The 18,318-nt window shown below is 44.0% G+C and overlaps 1 protein-coding gene across 1 annotated transcript in view; it reads left to right on the forward strand.

Annotated features, from left to right (window-relative positions):
• Positions 1 to 18,318, forward strand: part of LOC124711155 — a 27,313-nt gene continuing 8,995 nt past the window's right edge. Inside the window, exon 1 of the mRNA XM_047241061.1 lies at positions 1 to 113. Coding sequence (XP_047097017.1) covers positions 22 to 113 — 92 coding nt within the window. The 5' untranslated portion in view covers positions 1 to 21. The remainder of the gene's footprint in view (positions 114 to 18,318) is intronic.

The raw sequence follows: 18,318 nt of genomic DNA on the forward strand, positions 1-18,318 counted from the left end.
AGCGGTCGCCGTCGGTCACGAATGACGCCTGCAGTCGCCGTCGCGGTCGTAGCGGCGCTCTTCAGCGCATGCGCCGCAGCCTCCGCCGCTCCGGTGCCGGTTGAAGCCGCCAGGTCAGTACTCCTCCGTCCACCGCCAGAGACACTGGCTGTCAAGGTCGCGGTGCCAAACACCAAGACGTGTTGCTCGGTTCGAGGTTGCTAAGGTCTTGGTTGCGGAATGCAAGTTGAAACAATGCATCTCACGGCTGCCGTTAGAACACTTCTCATCTACTTTTATTTACATCTGTGACACGTATACAGCCGGCCGGAGTGGCTGAGCGGTTCTGGGCGCTACAGTCTGGAACTGCACTACCGCTACGATCGCAGGTTCGAACACTGCCTCGGGCTTGGATGTGTGTGATGTCCTTAGGTTGGTTAGGTTTAAGTGGTTCTAGGTTCTAGGGGACTGATGACCTCAGATGTTAAGTCCCACATGGCTCAGAGCCATTTGAACACGTATACAGGGTGGTCCATTAATAGTGACTGGGCCAAACATCTTACAAAATAGGCATCAAACGAAAAAAACCATAAAGAACGAAACATTTGTGTCCCGCCTGGAAGGGGGCGCATGGGTAGGAGCAGGAGCAGGAAAAATACGTCGGTACTGCAGTAAGTAAAAATGGTTTACTGGTGCATGAAAGAATACATAACTTTGTACAGATGCAAAGTCTTAGACCCGTCGTATGTATAGCAAAGCTGAAGCGAAGTTTCCTGGCTGCCTGCATCTCATCAAATGGGCAGAATCTGTAGCGATGCCCGTAGAGCTCTCCAGCGCTGGCTAGAGGGCGCTGTCATCGGTATCGGTGTCGTAGTGCCAACTTAACCTGTACCTAAGCCGTGGCATCATAGCTATCGATACCACAGAAACTCGTCTAGCTTGAAGGAGGAAACCAGATGGCGCTATAGTTGGCCCGCTAGATAGCGCTGCCATAGCTGAAATGAATATCAACTGGTTTTTTTAAAACAGGAACCCCCATTTTTTATTATATATTCGGGTAGTACGTAAAGAAATATCAATGTTTTAGTTGGACCACTTTTTTCGCTTTGTGATAGATGGCGCTGTAACAGTCACAAACGTATAAGTACGTGGCATCACGTAACAATCCGCCAGTGCGGACGGAATTTGCTTCGTGATACATTACCCGTGTTAAAATGGACCGTTTACCAGTTGCAGGAAAGGTCAATATCGTGTTGATGTATGGCTCTTGTGATCAAAATGCCCAACGGGCGTGTGCTATGTATGCTGCTCGGTACCCTGGATATCATCCAAGCGTCCGGACCGTTCGCCGGACAGTTACGTTATTTAAGGAAACAGGAAGTCTTCAGCCAAATTTGAAACGTCAACCACGACCTGCAACAAATGGTGATGCCCAAGTAGGTGTTTTAGCTGCTGTCGCGGCTAATCCGCACATCAGTAGCAGACAAATTGCGCGAGAATCGGGAATCTCAAAACCGTCGGTGTTGAGAATGCTACATCAACGTCGATTGCACCAGTATCATATTTCTATGCACCAGGAATTGCTTGGCGACCACTTTGAACGTCGTGTACAGTTCTCCCACTGGACACTAGAGAAATTACGGCACGATGACAGATTTTTTGCACGCGTTCTATTTAGCGACGAAGCGACATTCACCAACAGCGGTAACGTAAACCGGCATAATATTCACTATTGGGCAACGGAAAATCGACGATGGCTGCGACAAGTGGAACATCAGCGACCTTGGCGGGTTAATGTATGGTGCGGCATTATGGGAGGAAGGATAATTGTCCCCCATTTTATCGATGCCAATCTAAATGGTGCAATGGATACTGATTTCCTACGTAATGGTCTACCGATGTTTCACTGCTAGACACAATGGAGATGTACTTCCAACATGATGGATGTCCGACACATAGCTCGCGTGCGGTTGAAGCGGTATTGAATAGCATATTTCATGACAGGTGGATTGGTCGTCGAAGCACCATACCATGGCCCGCACGTTCACCGGATCTGACATCCCCGGATTTCTTTCTGTGGGGGAAGTTGAAGGATATTTTCTATCGTGATCCACCGACAACGCCTGACAACATGCGTCAGCGCATTGTCAATGCATATGCGAACATTATGGAAGGCGAACTACTCGCCGTTGAGAGGCATGTCGTTACACGTATTGCCAAATGCAGTCAGGTTGACGGACATCATTTTGAGCATTTATTGCATTAATGTGGTATTTACACGTAATCACGCTGTAACAGCATGCGTTCTCAGAAATGATACGTTCACGGAGGTACATGTATCACATTGGAACAACCGAAATAAATGTTCAAACGTACCTACATTCTGTATTTTAATTTGAAAAACCTACCTGTTACTAACTGTTCATCTAAAATTGTGAGCCATGTATTTGTGACTATTTCAGCGCCATCTATCACAAAGCGAAAAAAGTGGTCCAACTAAAACATTCATATTTCTTTACGTACTACACGAATATGTAATAAAAATGGAGGTTCCAATTTAAAAAAATTACGCAGTTGATATCCGTTTGACCTATAGCAACGCCATCTAGCGGGCCAACCATAGCGCCATCTGGTTTCCCCCTTCAAGCTAGACAAGTTTCGTTCTTTGTAGTTTTTTCGTTTGACGCTTGTGAGATATTTGGCCCGGTCACGATCAATGAACCACCCTGTATACATCGTCGAATCACTTTACGAAGATCAGCATCGAAACTAGGATAACACACCTAGGGCATACTCCGAACAACACTCTCCCCCCCCCCCCCCCTCCCCCTTTGACAACGTCCTCCCATTTTTTAATTCTTGTCGCTACGCTACCTGTTTATTTGCTTAATTCATTGACACCGCACTACTTCATTATTCTTTCATGTTTTTCGCAATTCAAAAAATGGAAATGCAGATTACAAAATCACATTGCAACAACATGGTTCCTGTCTTATTGTTTCAGTTCCAATGTCAGTAAGACCGTTACAAACAAAACAACAGTTCAAATCTTCATTTTCCCGGCCGTTTCCCATATCTTTAAGGGTTCGGCGGGATGTTGTGGTTTTCGCAACATCACTGGTAGGAGGTGGCTGATGCACTTTCTCTTTCCCGTAGCTTCCCTCCCCCCCCCCCCCCCCCTGTCCTTGGATGGAACTTAAGTAACAAATCTGTCTGCATGTAGCTTAAAAGCCTGGACCGTTTTCGAAATGTTTGCGATTCGTGCAACTGAAGCGGCACGGGTACCAGCTCGATATTCACCTAGTCGGATGCGGGTTATTGCCTAAAAACTACATCCAGGCCGTCCGGTACAATAGCCCTCGTCATTAATCCCCCAGGCTGATATGATCCGGGATCAGCGCATCTCCCCGAATCCTGGAACCGGCGTCCCCTCACTCCCCCTCCTCCCCTTTCCTTTTGACCTTCCTCATTTTTATCGCCAGTCACAAAAGCGTGAGCCCAACGAAACTTCTCACGCCATCTGATTCACTACATTAACGACAACAACCTGTACATTACGTTCACAGTTTATGTACGTCATGGCATACGTCACAAAAATTGCATTTCTTATTGTTGAGATTATTCTTCCATGTGGGTGGATGCTGCCTGTCGGCTGTTCCTGTTACGCCAATTCATCTCGATGTCGCAAGTACACCCAACAACTTCAGTAACACATTTAGTATTGTCTACTCTTTTCTGCGTCCGCATGTTTACCCTCTGCTTCTCTATCTAGCTCCATATTTCGTATTCACGGATTCCCATAGCTGTTCCTTCTTCTACTGAGTGTCTGCCATAAAACTTCCCTCATTTGTTGTTTACAGAATGCCTTCATTCGCAGCCTCATACCCCTACTCACATTTTAACATTTGTCGATAGCACTACGTTTCAAAGGCTTGCAGATTCAGATTCTCAGAGTGGTTAAAATTCCAAAGGGACGTACACTTTTAGGAACTTCTTCTTTGCGTCCATATATGTATCTTGTTCCAGTGGAGCTCTGTTACTGCAGAAAGCTTTCTTCATTTGTGCCATTCCAATTCTTCCACATCCCGGCAGTGCAAAAAACTTCGAAACTGGATCAATAAAAATAAAATAAACAGAGAACACGTATGGTTGTGATTTTCATGCATCAAGTGTCCTTCATAGTCACCCCCATACTTAAGTACACCGCACAACACGTTGATAATACCGTGTGAAACAGTCAGAAGAGATCTTCCTTCGATGTTGTTCAAGTCTCCCGTCATATTGCCTTGAATGTCGTTTATGACGTCAAAGAGATGATTCGTCGTGTGAATTTCTGTACTTCGTAGATTCTGCGGTAGGTTCAAACACCAAGTCTCGTCACATGCCATTTTCGTTCCAGAAAAGAACTGTCCGCGTTTTGCATCTCAATAAAGTCGTAGAAACCTTGTACGCGTCGTTTCTGTTCGGGATACAAGGTGTGAGGAACAAGCTTTGCACACACTTCTCTCTTCTTCAAAACATTTTGCAGAATGTGTTGTACGTTATGGTATCATGTCCACCACTGAGCACTGACTCCGTAGTATCGGGCCAAGATCCTTCAACCAACTGTCCAGCGCGGCGGTCAACGTTTCGGCACTTGGTTCGTCTTCAGGGAGATAACGCACAGGTACGCCGTGCCCTCCTTCCCATGAGAAGACAGTGAATCCCCTCATGTCTTGTAAAACTTTAAGTGCCAGTTAGAATAAACTGTGAACAGATTCCTCCCTGAATTTTATGCCAAATTTTCAACAATGAAACCCTGGATAACACAATCTGATTTGCAAAGTTTAGGTAATGACGCAAGTGAAACGGAATATTACGTATAAACGCTGCCTAACCAAAGATCAAACATATGATGAATCTTGACCTGTAGAATCGATTCGTGCAGAGCAAATGCGTCTACCATCTGCGATAGACATGAGTTGAAAAATTACTAAACAAATACTTAGCCCGTAAATTATCGCATTGCCGTGCCAGTTTGCATCTCAGGAACTGCGTCACTGCTTACCGGATTGTTGAAAGAAATTACGAAATATGCAGGTGTGTGCACTGCAAAGCAAACAGGTGATTTGCTTTCAGAATAAACCGCGCGGGAAAATGGGATTAACTGTCATAAGACTATCTCGCATCATTATGAATGAAGAAAGCCACGTGGTTACAAAGGAAAATTCTCTACTACAATAAATATCTGTAGTAAAAGTCTGAGAAAATGAAAGTCGAAATGTGTGAAAAAGCAGTACAGAAACGGTAGTCCCACATAGACGCTACAGGTCATAAGTACACCTAATACCGAAGTTCACAAATGGTTCAAATGGCTCTGAGCACTATGGGACTTAACATCTGTGGTCATCAGTCCCCTAGAACTTAGAACTACTTAAACCTAACTAACCTAAGGACATCACACACATCCATGCCCGAGGCAGGATTCGAACCTGCGACCGTAGCAGTCGCGCGGTTCCGGACTGAGCGCCTTAACCGCGAGACCACCGCGGCCGGCGAAGTTCACAAATTATCCAACAACATTCATAATGAAAATGTCTATATGTCTTTTATTAAAGACAGATATCTACAGGGTGGTCCATCTGACGTTTCGGATGAGATTACCTCGAAAACTATACATCGGGTAAAAATAGTGGGTAAGACAAGTTCGTAAGCTCAAATGGTGACATCAAATAATAGCACACGTGACCTCCAGCCCCGCCCCCCTTGTTTGGGGCGGGGGGCAACTTTTAAATCTTAAATGGAAATACCCAATTTTATTGCAGATTCGGATTCTCCATAAAAAAAAAGCAATCGAGTTTTGTCTTAAACATTTTTTAAACCATTGACAGATATCACTGCAATCGAGAAAAATTAAAATTTGGGAAGAACTCCGATTTATTTAGAATGATCCGAGAAGGACGCATCAGATCGATACAAAATGTGCTCCAATTCTTTCATTACGCCAAATTAAGCTATTTTTTTACAAAATGTATCGTACCCGCCACAGTCTTTGATGGAGGGAGGCGGAATGGTATTAAAATCTCGTTAGGGAACTCTTCACAATTGCATTACACACCCGACTGTGGCGCTACTGTGGCCAAACTGCGAACTATGGCTCAGTACAAAGGTCGGTGCAATGCGATCAGACGTCACTTCACTTTCAGATTGTGAACCGTAAACATCAACTGACGAAAGTAAATTATTCTTTAGTGAAACATGGCTCATTATCCTCCTACGGAGATTGCTGATATGGTGTTAATTTTAGGTGAATGCCATAACAATTACGCCGCAGCTGCGTAATTGTATGTGGATCGTTTCCCAAACAGACGACATCCGAGCGAAAACCTTATCCGAAATTGCACTCGACGAGCTCGAGATGGATACATGCACCGTCCACCTCGTCATCACAAATATAATGAAAATGACGCTGTTTAGCGCCCGAAAAACCTCAAACCACACACACACACAAAATGACGCTCGTACCCCTACCGTTCTCGCCTGTGTTCAACTGGATACTGAAATCAGTAGTAGTGCGATTCAGAGACAAACTGGAATACCGATATCAACTGTTTTGAGGATTTTTAAGACACATAAATATCACGCGTATCATATCACACTGCCACAGGCATTAACGCCGCAACAGTCTGGAACCGCGCGACCTCTACGGTCGCAGGTTCGAATCCTGCCTCGGGCATGGGTGTGTGTGATGTCCTTAGGTTAGTTAGGTTTAAGTAGTTCTAAGTTCTAGGTGACTGATGACCTCAGAAGTTAAGTCCCATAGTGCTCAGAGCCATCTGGACCATTTGAACCACACTAATGAAGCACCACAACATATGAGAAGCAAGGGGACTCACACTAATGAAGCATCCCATGGGAACATCATTCTACTACGTCCATGTCGCTGTTTTTGATAATGCTAAAAGTAGGATACAGTACATTTTGTACAATAATAGCTTAATTTAGCGTATCGAAATAATTGGTGCACATTTTTTATCGATTTGATGCGCCTTTTTTGGATAGTTCTAAATAAATCAGAGTTCTTCCCCAATTTCACTTTTTTTCCCGATTTCAGTGACATCTGTCAATGGTTTGAAAAAAAAATGTGCCGGCCGCGGTGGTCTAGCGGTTCTAGGCGCTCAGTCCGGAACCACGCGACTGCTATGGTCGCAGGTTCGAATCCTGCCTCGGGCATGGATGTGTGTGCTGTCCTTAGGTTGGTTAGGTTTAAGTAGTTCTAAGTTCTACGGGACTGATGACCTCAGAAGTTAAGTCCCATAGTGCTCAGAGCCATTTGAACCATTTTGAACCATTTGAAAAAATGTTTCAGACAAAACTTGATTACTCTTTTATGGAGAATCCGAATGTGCAATAAAATTGGGTGTTTCCATTTGAGATTTAAAAGTTGCCCCCCGCCCCAAACAAGGGGGCAGGGGCTGGAGGTCACGTTTAATATTATTTGATGTCCCCATTTGAGCTTACGAACTTGTCTTACCCACTATTTTTACCCGATGTATAGTTTTCGAGATAATCTCATCCAAAACTTCAGATGAACCACTCTGTATACACATGGTGTCCCATTTATCTTGCTCTCCTAAAATAACTTTTTTCTGATGCGTTAAATGAAAAATTGTTTCAAGCAATCTTTTTTAAGGTCTTTGGATAGTTCTTACTGAGGGTATACGTTTTATTTTTCCCCACAGACGTAGGAGACACATGGTAGAGATTAATTTTTTTTAAATGGAACCATGTACATTTTATTCAAGAATACACTTAAGTTCTCCAAGAGCTATTCAAAAATTTATCACACTCTATCATTTTTGTCAATAAAACACAGATCTGCAAACGATAAAGATTATACATGCTGTGAAGAAACCGAGCTGTTTACTACCTTGAATGTACACATTCCATACCCAATGTAGTGCTGTAGTAGAAGTGTGGGTTTTATTTATGATTTCCAACTCATGTAAACACAGGTACTCCTACCCCCCCCCCCCCCCCCCATGCTCACCCCATTTGTTGCTGCTTTAGCGAACAGTGCACACTGCATGACAGTTTAGTCGTGTGGCTTAGTAACTGTATGGTGGTAGTGCATCATGTGAATACAATTTATGTTGTGTAAATGTGTGTGATGTACAGTCTTAGACAATAAAACTGACCGCCGGCCGGCCGCCTCAGAGACTAAGTCCGAGTCATTCACTTAAGGTGGCCAATAAAACTGACCGCCCCTGACAACTCTAAGTCCGGCCATATGCACAATCTGGCAACACTGCAAGAGGCTGAAGTGTTAGGAGGGTGTTGTCTAATTCCGAGACGTTGTTGCACTGAGTGAGCCCGTGGTCTAGTGGCAAGCGACGTGCGTTCTAAACTTATGGTCGCCTGTTAGCGTCCAACTGTATTTTTTCTTTTACCACATTTCGGTCTAAAGTTATGAGTCTGACTGAACATCGAAGATAATTCGCTTTACATTCTACCCATCAGCAATAACAAGTATTCCAGAAACAATTCCGCATGACAGCTCGTGGCTGCGTCGCGATCGTAACAGCTTACGCTCGAGCGTTTGCTCGCGCTGCCGCGGCTACCGGCCACCGGCTCGACGCCACCCGCCGCCTGAACTCCGGCGCCGCCCAGGTGAACGCGGCGCCACGCTGTCAGTGTATGTATCAACTGTCATTTTCGAATTTGAAGTTCTATTATCATCTTGCAGTTAAGCATTGGATTTTGGATACTTGAAAATCATGAACTACAGTTAAACATTGCAAAATTGAGTCGCAAGTGGAAATATGTGTAACATCTGCAACACATCGTTTACTTTTGGTATAACAGAGGGGTGAATGCAGAGGAGGCAGCTAGAAAGATTTGAATTTTGTGTGGGGCGAGTGCTCTTGGAAAAAATACGCCAGAAAAAGATATTCTTGTTTCAACAAATATCGTTCTGGCATGAATGACTTTCCAATTTAAGGAAGTCTCGACTACTGATATATGTGATAGATTACCATTTTACCGTCATGCGACATTTGCATTCAACAGGCAAAGTTCAGAAGTCTGGTGTAGGAGTACTGCATGCTCTAATTCGGAACAACAAAAAACAACGGAGTGACTATTATTGAACGTCATCAGGTCGCTCATTGAGCATTCCTATGCAGTACTGTTACTGGTGACGTGTTATCATGCCGTTTTCGTTAACTTCCTAAGAAGAAATGAAAGGCTGAGCCCCTCAAAAGATATCAACTCGAGCAAAGAGTAGTGTGAACATAATATTTTACACCTGATAGCTCCAAAAGTGTGTTTTGGGCTACGAATTCTGCCCCAGGGGCTGTGTGCAACTCAGCTGGAATTTGTTGCCTGAGACACCTTTCGGTCTCAGTGTAAGAAAATCGAGCAACACAACTACATCACCTGTGCTACTGCATGATAACGCACTGTGTTGATTTGAGAAACAAAACTATCCAGGAGATTGATAGGAAAGTCGTCTCTCAGGCACTTGTATTGGTAGGGAGGTCCTCTCTCAAGCACCTGTCCCTCTCGTCATATATTCGTAGAATTTTACCTTTCCGCTCTTGATCGGTCAACCGTCAAGGCATTTCATTTCTAGACGAAAATACTCTTAAAGCTACCCTGGTATAATGGTATCGTTGGAACCAGTAGGTTTCTACTGGCGTAGAATTTGTAAAAAACTTTAGCATTGTCAAATCGTTTTAGATATCGTGAAAGAAAATTCTTTTGCTGATTAATGTCTCTTTGATGATTACTGTTCCGTTTAGTAAACTAATGGAAAATGCAGTTAAAATATTCACTTTACTAATACAAATTGAATTCAGCTTACTACAGAAACATCACGACGGCAGTCTATCTTAATAAAGCATTAAGTGTCTGTAAGACGATTGAGCCTATTTCAACACAAATTAGTAGGATATTACCGACTTTTGACTTCGAAAAGGTCTGTATTTATTTCATTTTTTGTATCATACGAAAATGTGGCATTCCATAGATAAGGTGTAAGTCAACTACCCTGGCCAGCAAGATCTCCGGATCTGTCCCCCATTGAGCATGTTTGGGACTGCATGAAGCGTCGTCTCACGCGGTCTGCACGTCCAGCACGAACGCTGGTCCAACTGAGGCGCCAGGTGGAAATGGCATGGCAAGCCGTTCCACAGGACTACATCCAGCATCTCTACGATCGTCTCCATGGGAGAATAGCAGCCTGCATTGCTGCGAAAGGTGGATATACACTGTACTAGTGCCGACATTGTGCATGCTCTGTTGCCTGTGTCTATGTGCCTGTGGTCCTGTCAGTGTGATCATGTGATGTATCTGACCCCAGGAATGTGTCAATAAAGTTTCCCCTTCCTGGGACAATGAATTCACGGTGTTCTTATTTCAATTTCCAGGAGTGTATAATGCCTTCCTCAAAACTTTTCTCGTGCTCTTTGAAAGTTGCTTTCCGTTAGAACGTTCAAAACAGGGTACTAGCACAAACAGGCAGCCTGGGTGGCTGACTAAAGGGATAAGAATATCTTGTAGAACAAAGTGGCAATTATATCAAAACGTTAGAAACAGTCAAAATCTAAATGCAGCAGCCCATTACAAACAGTACTGTAAGGTGCTTAAAAAAGTTATTAGGAAGGCAAAAAGTATGTGGTATGCAGATAGAATAGCTAAGTCTCAGGATAAAATTAAAACCATATGGTCAGTCGTAAAGGAAGTGGCTGGTCTCCAGAGACGGGTCGAGAATATAGAATCAGTGCGTAGTGGGGATGTCCGCGTTACTGATAAGTCGCATATATGTACAGTACTTAATAATCACTTTATGAATATAGCAGGTGAACTAAATAGAAACCTAGTCCCAACAGGGAATCATATAGCGCTCTTAGAAAAAAGTGTTCCGAGACTGTTACCTGAAATGCTCCTCCATGATACTGATAAGAGGGAGATTGAGTTAATAATTAAATCACTAAAGACCAAGAACTCTCATGGATATGACGGGGTATCTAGCAGAATACTGAAGTATTGTTCCACGTATGTTAGCTCAGTACTTAGCCATATCTGTAACTTTTCCTTTAGGAGTGGTCGGTTTCCTGACGGATTAAAGTACTCGGTAGTGAAGCCACTTTATAAAAAGGGAGACAGGGATAATGTTGACAATTATAGACCTATTTCTATGCCATCGGTGTTTGCTAAAGTTATCAAGAGGGTTGTATATACAAGGTTACTGCAGCATTTAAATTCACATAATTTGCTGTCAAATGTACAGTTTGCTTTTAGAAATGGCTTAACAACTGAAAATGCTATAGCCTCTTTTCTCTGTGAGGTTTTGGACGGATTAAATAAAAGGTTGCGAACGTTAGGTGTTTTCTTTGATTTAACGAAGGCTTTTGACTGTGTTGACCACAAAATATTACTGCAGAAGTTGGAACATTATGGAGTAAGGGGAGTAGCTTACAATTGGTTCGCCTCCTACTTTAATAACAGAAAGCAGAAGGTAGTCCTCCGCAATATTGAGAGTGGTAATGATGTCCAGTCCCAATGGGGCACTGTTAAATGGGGTGTTCCCCAAGGGTCGGTGCTGGGGCCACCGCTGTTTCTTATTTATGTAAATGATATGCCTTCTAGTATTACAGGTGATTCAAAAATACTTCTGTTTGCTGATGACACCACCTTGGTAGTGAAGGATCTTGTGTGTAATATTGAAACATTATCAAATAATGTAGTTCATGATATAAGTTCGTGGCTTGTGGAAAATAATTTGATGCTAAATCACAGTAAGACTCAGTTTTTACAGTTTCTAAGCCACAATTCAACAAGAACTGACATTTTAATCAGACAGAATGGGCATGTTATAAGCGAGACGGAACAGTTCAAGTTCCTAGGCGTACGGATAGATAGTAAGCTGTTGTGGAAAGCCCATGTTCAGGATCTTGTTCAGAAACTAAATGCCGCTTTATTTACCATTAGAACAGTATCTGAAATAAGTGACATTTCAACACGAAAAGTAGTATACTTCGCATATTTTCATATGCTTATGTCATATGGTATTATTTTTGGGGTAATTCTTCTGATTCAAAAAGGGTATTTTTGGCTCAAAAATGGGCTGTTCCAGCTATGTATGGTGTAAGTTCGAAAACCTCTTGTCGACCCCTATTCAATAGTCTGGGAATTTTGACATTGCCCTCACAGTATGTATTTTCTTTAATGTCGTTTGTTGTTAGCAATATTAGCTTATTCCCAAGAGTTAGCAGCTTTCACTCAGTTAATACTAGGCAGAAATCAAATCTGCATGTGGAATGCATTTCCTTGACTCTTGTGCAGAAAGGAATGCAGTATTCTGCTGCATCCATTTTCAATAAGCTACCATAAGAACTCAAAAATCTTAGCAGTAGCCCAAACACTTTTAAGTCCAAACTGAAGAGTTTCCTCATGGCTCACTCCTTCTATTCTGCCGAAGAGCTCCTGGAAGAGCTAAAAAATTAAGCAAATTCCAGTGTTACATTCTTGATTTTCTTTATTTAAACTAACGACTTGTCGCCTGAATATGTTTCTTACATTTCATTTTATCTATTTCTACAATCGTGTTATAATTTCATGTATTGACTCGTTCCATGACCATGGAGACTTCTCCTAAATGTGGTCCCACGGAACAATAAATAAATAAAATAACACAGGGCACTTATCTGAGGTTGAAGCCCCTCGTGTCTGGATGTACGCACTAATTCGGTAAAAAAGGGTTTCGAAGATCATTGTATGCTCTCCTGAGGAAAGCTGACCCACAGCTGTTGTCCTCGATATTCTGTGTACTGGCTCTGGGACAGAATTGACATCCAAGCTGGCCACATAAGTGTTCTGTCGGAAACAGATTAGGTAGTCTTGTTGGCCGTGGCAGTACAACATTATCCTTATAATTCATAGAGATACATGCGATGTGTGAATGAGCAAAGTCCCGTTGATAAAGGATCACGTATGTTGCATGAGAGGAAACCCATGAGGAAGCAGAATGTCCGTGAGTATTTCTGAGCCATCACTGTCCCACCAGTCACAGTGGCTCCCCCAGAATATGCCTTTGCAAAACATTGGAAGACAGATCTCTAGCCAGGTCGCCGCCGTACTCGCCAACGATGGCAATCTGGGGAAGTGTAGAGCCGTGGTTCACAGCTGAACACAATGCGACGCTATTCATCAACAACCTATGGCTCCCAGTCATGGCACTACTCCAAACCCACGTGGTGTCATTTTCAGACCCCTAATGTAACCTGCCCTCCACAACAGTTATCATGTGCAATCTACATCTACATCTACATCTACATGGATACTCTGCAAATCACATTTAAGTGCCTGGCAGAGGGTTCGTCGAACCACTTTCACAATTCTCTATTATTCCAATCTCGTATAGCTCGCGGAAAGACTGAACACCTATATCTTTCCGTACGAGCTCTGATTTCCCTTCTTTTATAGTGGTGATCGTTCCGCCCTATGTAGGTCGGTGTCAACAAAATACTTTCGCATTCGGAGGAGAAAGTTGGTGATTGGGATTTCGTGAGAAGATTCCGTCGCAACGAAAGACGCCTTTCTTTTAATGATTTTCAGCCCAAATCCCGTATCATTTTTGTGACACTCTCTCCCGTATTTCGCGATAATACAAAACGTGCAGCTCTTCTTTGAACTTTTTCGATGTACTCCGTCGGTGCTACCTGGTAAGGACCCCACAGCGCGCAGTAGTATCTAAAAGAGGACGGACAAGCGTAGTGTAGGCAGTCTCCTTAGTAGGTCTGCGACATTTTCTTAGTGTCCTGCCAATAAAATGCAGCCTTTTGTTAGCCTTCCCCACAACATTTTCTATGTGTTCTTTCCAATTTAAATTGTTCGTAATTGCAATACCTAGGTATTTAGCTGAATTTACGGCTTTTAGATTAGACTGATTTATCGTGTAACCGAAGTTTAACGAGTTCCTTTTAGTACTCATGTGGATGGGCTCACACTTTTCGTTATTTAGGGTCAACTGCCACTTTTCGCACCATTCAGATATTATTTTCTAAGTCGTTTAGCAGTCTGTTTTGATCTTCTGATGACTTTATTAGTCGATAAACGACTGCGCCATCTGCAAACAACCGAAGACGGCTGCTCAGATTGTCTCCCAAATCGTTTATATACACTCCTGGAAATTGAAATAAGAACACCGTGAATTCATTGTCCCAGGAAGGGGAAACTTTATTGACACATTTCTGGGGTCAGATACATCACATGATCACACTGACAGAACCACAGACACATAGAAACAGGCAACAGAGTATGCACAATGTCGGCACTAGTACAGTGTATATCCACCTTTCGCAGCAATGCAGGCTGCTATTCTCCCATGGAGACGATCGTAGAGATGCTGGATGTAGTCCTGTGGAACGGCTTGCCATGCCATTTCCACCTGGCGCCTCAGTTGGACCAGTGTTCGTGCTGGACGTGCAGACCGCGTGAGACGACGCTTCATCCAGCCCCAAACATGCTCAATGGGGGACATATCCGGAGATCTTGCTGGCCAGGGTAGTTGACTTACACCTTCTAGAGCACGTTGGGTGGCACGGGATACATGCGGACGTGCATTGTCCTGTTGGAACAGCAAGTTCCCTTGCCGGTCTAGGAATGACGGTTTGGATGTACCGTGCACTATTCAGTGTCCCCTCGACGATCACCAGTGGTGTACGGCCACTGTAGGAGATCGCTCCCCACACCATGATGCCGGATGTTGGCCCTGTGTGCCTCGGTCGTATGCAGTCCTGATTGTGGCGCTCACCTGCACGGCGCCAAACACGCATACGACCATCATTGGCACCAAGGCAGAAGCGACTCTCATCGCTGAAGACGACACGTCTCCATTCGTCCCTCCATTCACGCCTGTCGCGACACCACTGGAGGCGGGCTGCACGATGTTGGGGCGTGAGCGGAAGACGGCCTAACGGTGTGCGGGACCGTAGCCCAGCTTCATGGAGACGGTTGCGAATGGTCCTCGCCGATACCCCAGGAGCAACAGTGTCCCTAATTTGCTGGGAAGTGGCGGTGCGGTCCCCTACGGCACTGCGTAGGATCCTACGGTCTTGGCGTGCATCCGTGCGTCGCTGCGGTCCGGTCCCAGGTCGACGGGCACGTGCACCTTCCGCCGACCACTGGCGACAACGTCGATGTACTGTGGAGACCTCACGCCCCACGTGTTGAGCAATTCGGCGGTACGTCCACCCGGCCTCCCGCATGCCCACTATACGCCCTCGCTCAAAGTCCGTCAACTGCACATACGATTCACGTCCACGCTGTCGCGGCATGCTACCAGTGTTAAAGACTGCGATGGAGCTCCGTATGCCACGGCAAACTGGCTGACACTGACGGCGGCGGTGCACAAATGCTGCGCAGCTAGCGCCATTCGACGGCCAACACCGCGGTTCCTGGTGTGTCCGCTGTGCCGTGCGTGTGATCATTGCTTGTACAGCCCTCTCGCAGTGTCCGGAGCAAGTATGGTGGGTCTGACACACCGGTGTCAATGTGTTCTTTTTTCCATTTCCAGGAGTGTAGATAAGGAACAGCAAAGGGCTTATAACACTACCTTGGGGAACGCCTGAAAACACTTGTTTTACTCGATGACTTTCCGTCAGTTACTACGAACTGTGACCTCTCTGACAGGAAATCGCAAATCCAGTCACATAACTGAGACGATATTTCATAAGCACGTAATTTTACTAAGAGCCCCTTGTGTGGTACAGTGTCAAAAGCCTTCCGGAAATCCAGGAATTCGGAATCTATCTGAAATCCCTTGTCAATAGCACCGAGCACTTCATGTGAATAAAGAGCTAGTTGTGTTTCACAGGAACGATGTTTTCTAAACCCATGTTGACTGTGTGTCAGCAGACCGTTTCCTTCGAGGTAATTCATAATGTTTGAACACAATATATATGTTCTACAATCCTGCTGCATATCGACGTTAACGATACGGGACTGTAATTTAGTGGATTATTCCTACTACCTTTCTTGAATATTGGTGTGACCTGTGCAACTTTCCAGTCTTTGGGATCTTTCGTCGAGCGAACGGTTGTATATGGTTGTTAAGTATGAAGCTAGTGCATCAGCATACTCCGAAAGGAACCTAATTGGTATACAGTCTCGACCAGAAGACTTGCTTTTATTAAGTTGCTTCACTACTCCGAGGATGACCGTAAGACTTGCTTTTATTAACTTGCTTCACTACTCCGAGGATATTTACTTCTACGTTACTCATGTTGGCAGCTGTTCTAGATTCGAATTTTGGAATATTTACTTCGTCTTTTTTTGTGAAGGCATTTTGGAAGGATAAACAGAATCGTATGCATCGGGCTGAAATTAACTGGATTCCGTCGATTCCGCGCAATAACAAGCCCAACATGGTCGTCTGACCAAGGTGTGCTTCTTATTCCCACGATTTTGTTCATTGCACATAAAAACCGTTGTGGAAGGCAGGTTACGTTGTAATGGTACTTGAATTGCGTAACCATTACGGCACCTCACCTCAGCCTCTCGATACCAGCAATATTCTACTGTGTTTCCGTAAAATAGTTAACATATTTCTGTGACAACATTCAGATTTGATGTCATTAATGTATAGGTACTTCGATACATCGATATGTATATATTGCAATGATATTATTCTTATGTGTATTCTTTCTTTTGTCACTATGATTTTTGACGTACTTGTAACTTTGATTTTTGGGCGCATAAGCGGTTATTAGAGAGTCAAGCTTTGGTCGTCATGTTAAAAAGACGCAAATTGTAGTCAGTTTATGAAACGTGAACTTTAATAGTGAGGAAGATATTTTCAAGTATGTTTTATATTGTTAAGTGATGTTTTGGAACGAGTTACGTGATATTGCAACAAAAGTAATAAAAAAGAAGTGTAACTTAAATTCGGAGTGCTGATTATTTTTTTAGATCACCATTGTCCTAACTTGCAGAAGTTTAATCTCCAAGAATGGTTTTATGAAACACATCTATAAAACTTGTGAATATCGCAGAATAACACCTAGGCCTCTTTGCATCCGAGATTAGAATCATCACTAACTAGATTTTCGACGATTGAGCCATGAGTTCACAACGAGACCAGCGTGGAAAACACGAAGAGATGAGAGCCTAGTTTATCCATTATTTCAAGAAATGACTTTATTAACTGTGCTCTAATGACACCTGCCACACAATATAACTTTGTCGTTGCCCGAAAATGCAATATGTAGCGGCGTGAGCAACACTACAATCGTAATTAATTTTTGATCTTTGTTGTGGTAGGGTTGTTAAAACTTCCGAGGCCTGAAGATGACATCATGTGGTGTTGAAACAGGTAGCGAGTTTTAAAAAGAATAAACGACGCTGATTTTGTCATCACTATTCAAGTACGACGTCTCCAACTGCAGTCCCACCTGACGGATTAGCCGAGATTTAACTACCTAGTGCCGGCCGCGGTGGTCTCGCGGTTCTAGGCGCGCAGTCCGGAACCGTGCGACTGCTACGGTCGCAGGTTCGAATCCTGCCTCGGGCATGGATGTGTGTGATGTCCTTAGGTTAGTTAGGTTTAAGTAGTTCTAAGTTCTAGGGGACTTGATGACCACAGCAGTTGAGTCCCATAGTGCTCAGAGCCATTTGAACCATTTTTTAACTACCTAGTCCGCCAGCTGCCAGTCTCTGACCTAAGGTGAGGGTAGATACAGAGTGTTCCAGGGAGCCCATTTCTTGTTCTTGGATGGCAGGTGCTGATATGAAGAGGTTACTATGTGTCTGGTGCGCAGTAAGGCGATCCTCTGTTGTGGTGGTCAGACGCGCTCGACTGGCACCTTGACGACCAGAAAGCCTGCTCTCACGTTCCCATGCAGTCCAACATCGGGTCACTGTCATCTCCAAACACCCCACAAATTTCTGTAGTGCACCATCCGACCAGTTGACGAAGTGGAGAACCACACTGAAGCCTCTTTCAATGTCTGCCAGATGATGGTAATGCTGTCTCACACGTGTACGCGGCATCTCGTGTGCCTCACAGTGCTCACTCAAAATTTGACGATGTTCATACCCCTATACAGGGTGGTCCATTGATCGTGACTGGACCAAACATCTCACGAAATAAGCAAACGAAAAAACTGTACACAACGAAACTTGTCTAGCTTGAAGGGGTAAGCCAGATGGCGCTATGGTTGGCCCGCTAGATGGCGGTGCCATAGGTCAAATGGATATCGACTGCGTTTTTTAAAATACGAACCCCCATTTTTCATTACATATTCATGTTGTACGTAAAGAAATATGAATGTTTTAGTTGGACCACGTTTTTCGCTT

The sequence above is a fragment of the Schistocerca piceifrons genome, chromosome 8 (genome assembly GCF_021461385.2).
Source record: "Schistocerca piceifrons isolate TAMUIC-IGC-003096 chromosome 8, iqSchPice1.1, whole genome shotgun sequence".
In the NCBI taxonomy this organism is placed as follows: Eukaryota; Metazoa; Arthropoda; class Insecta; order Orthoptera; family Acrididae; genus Schistocerca; species Schistocerca piceifrons.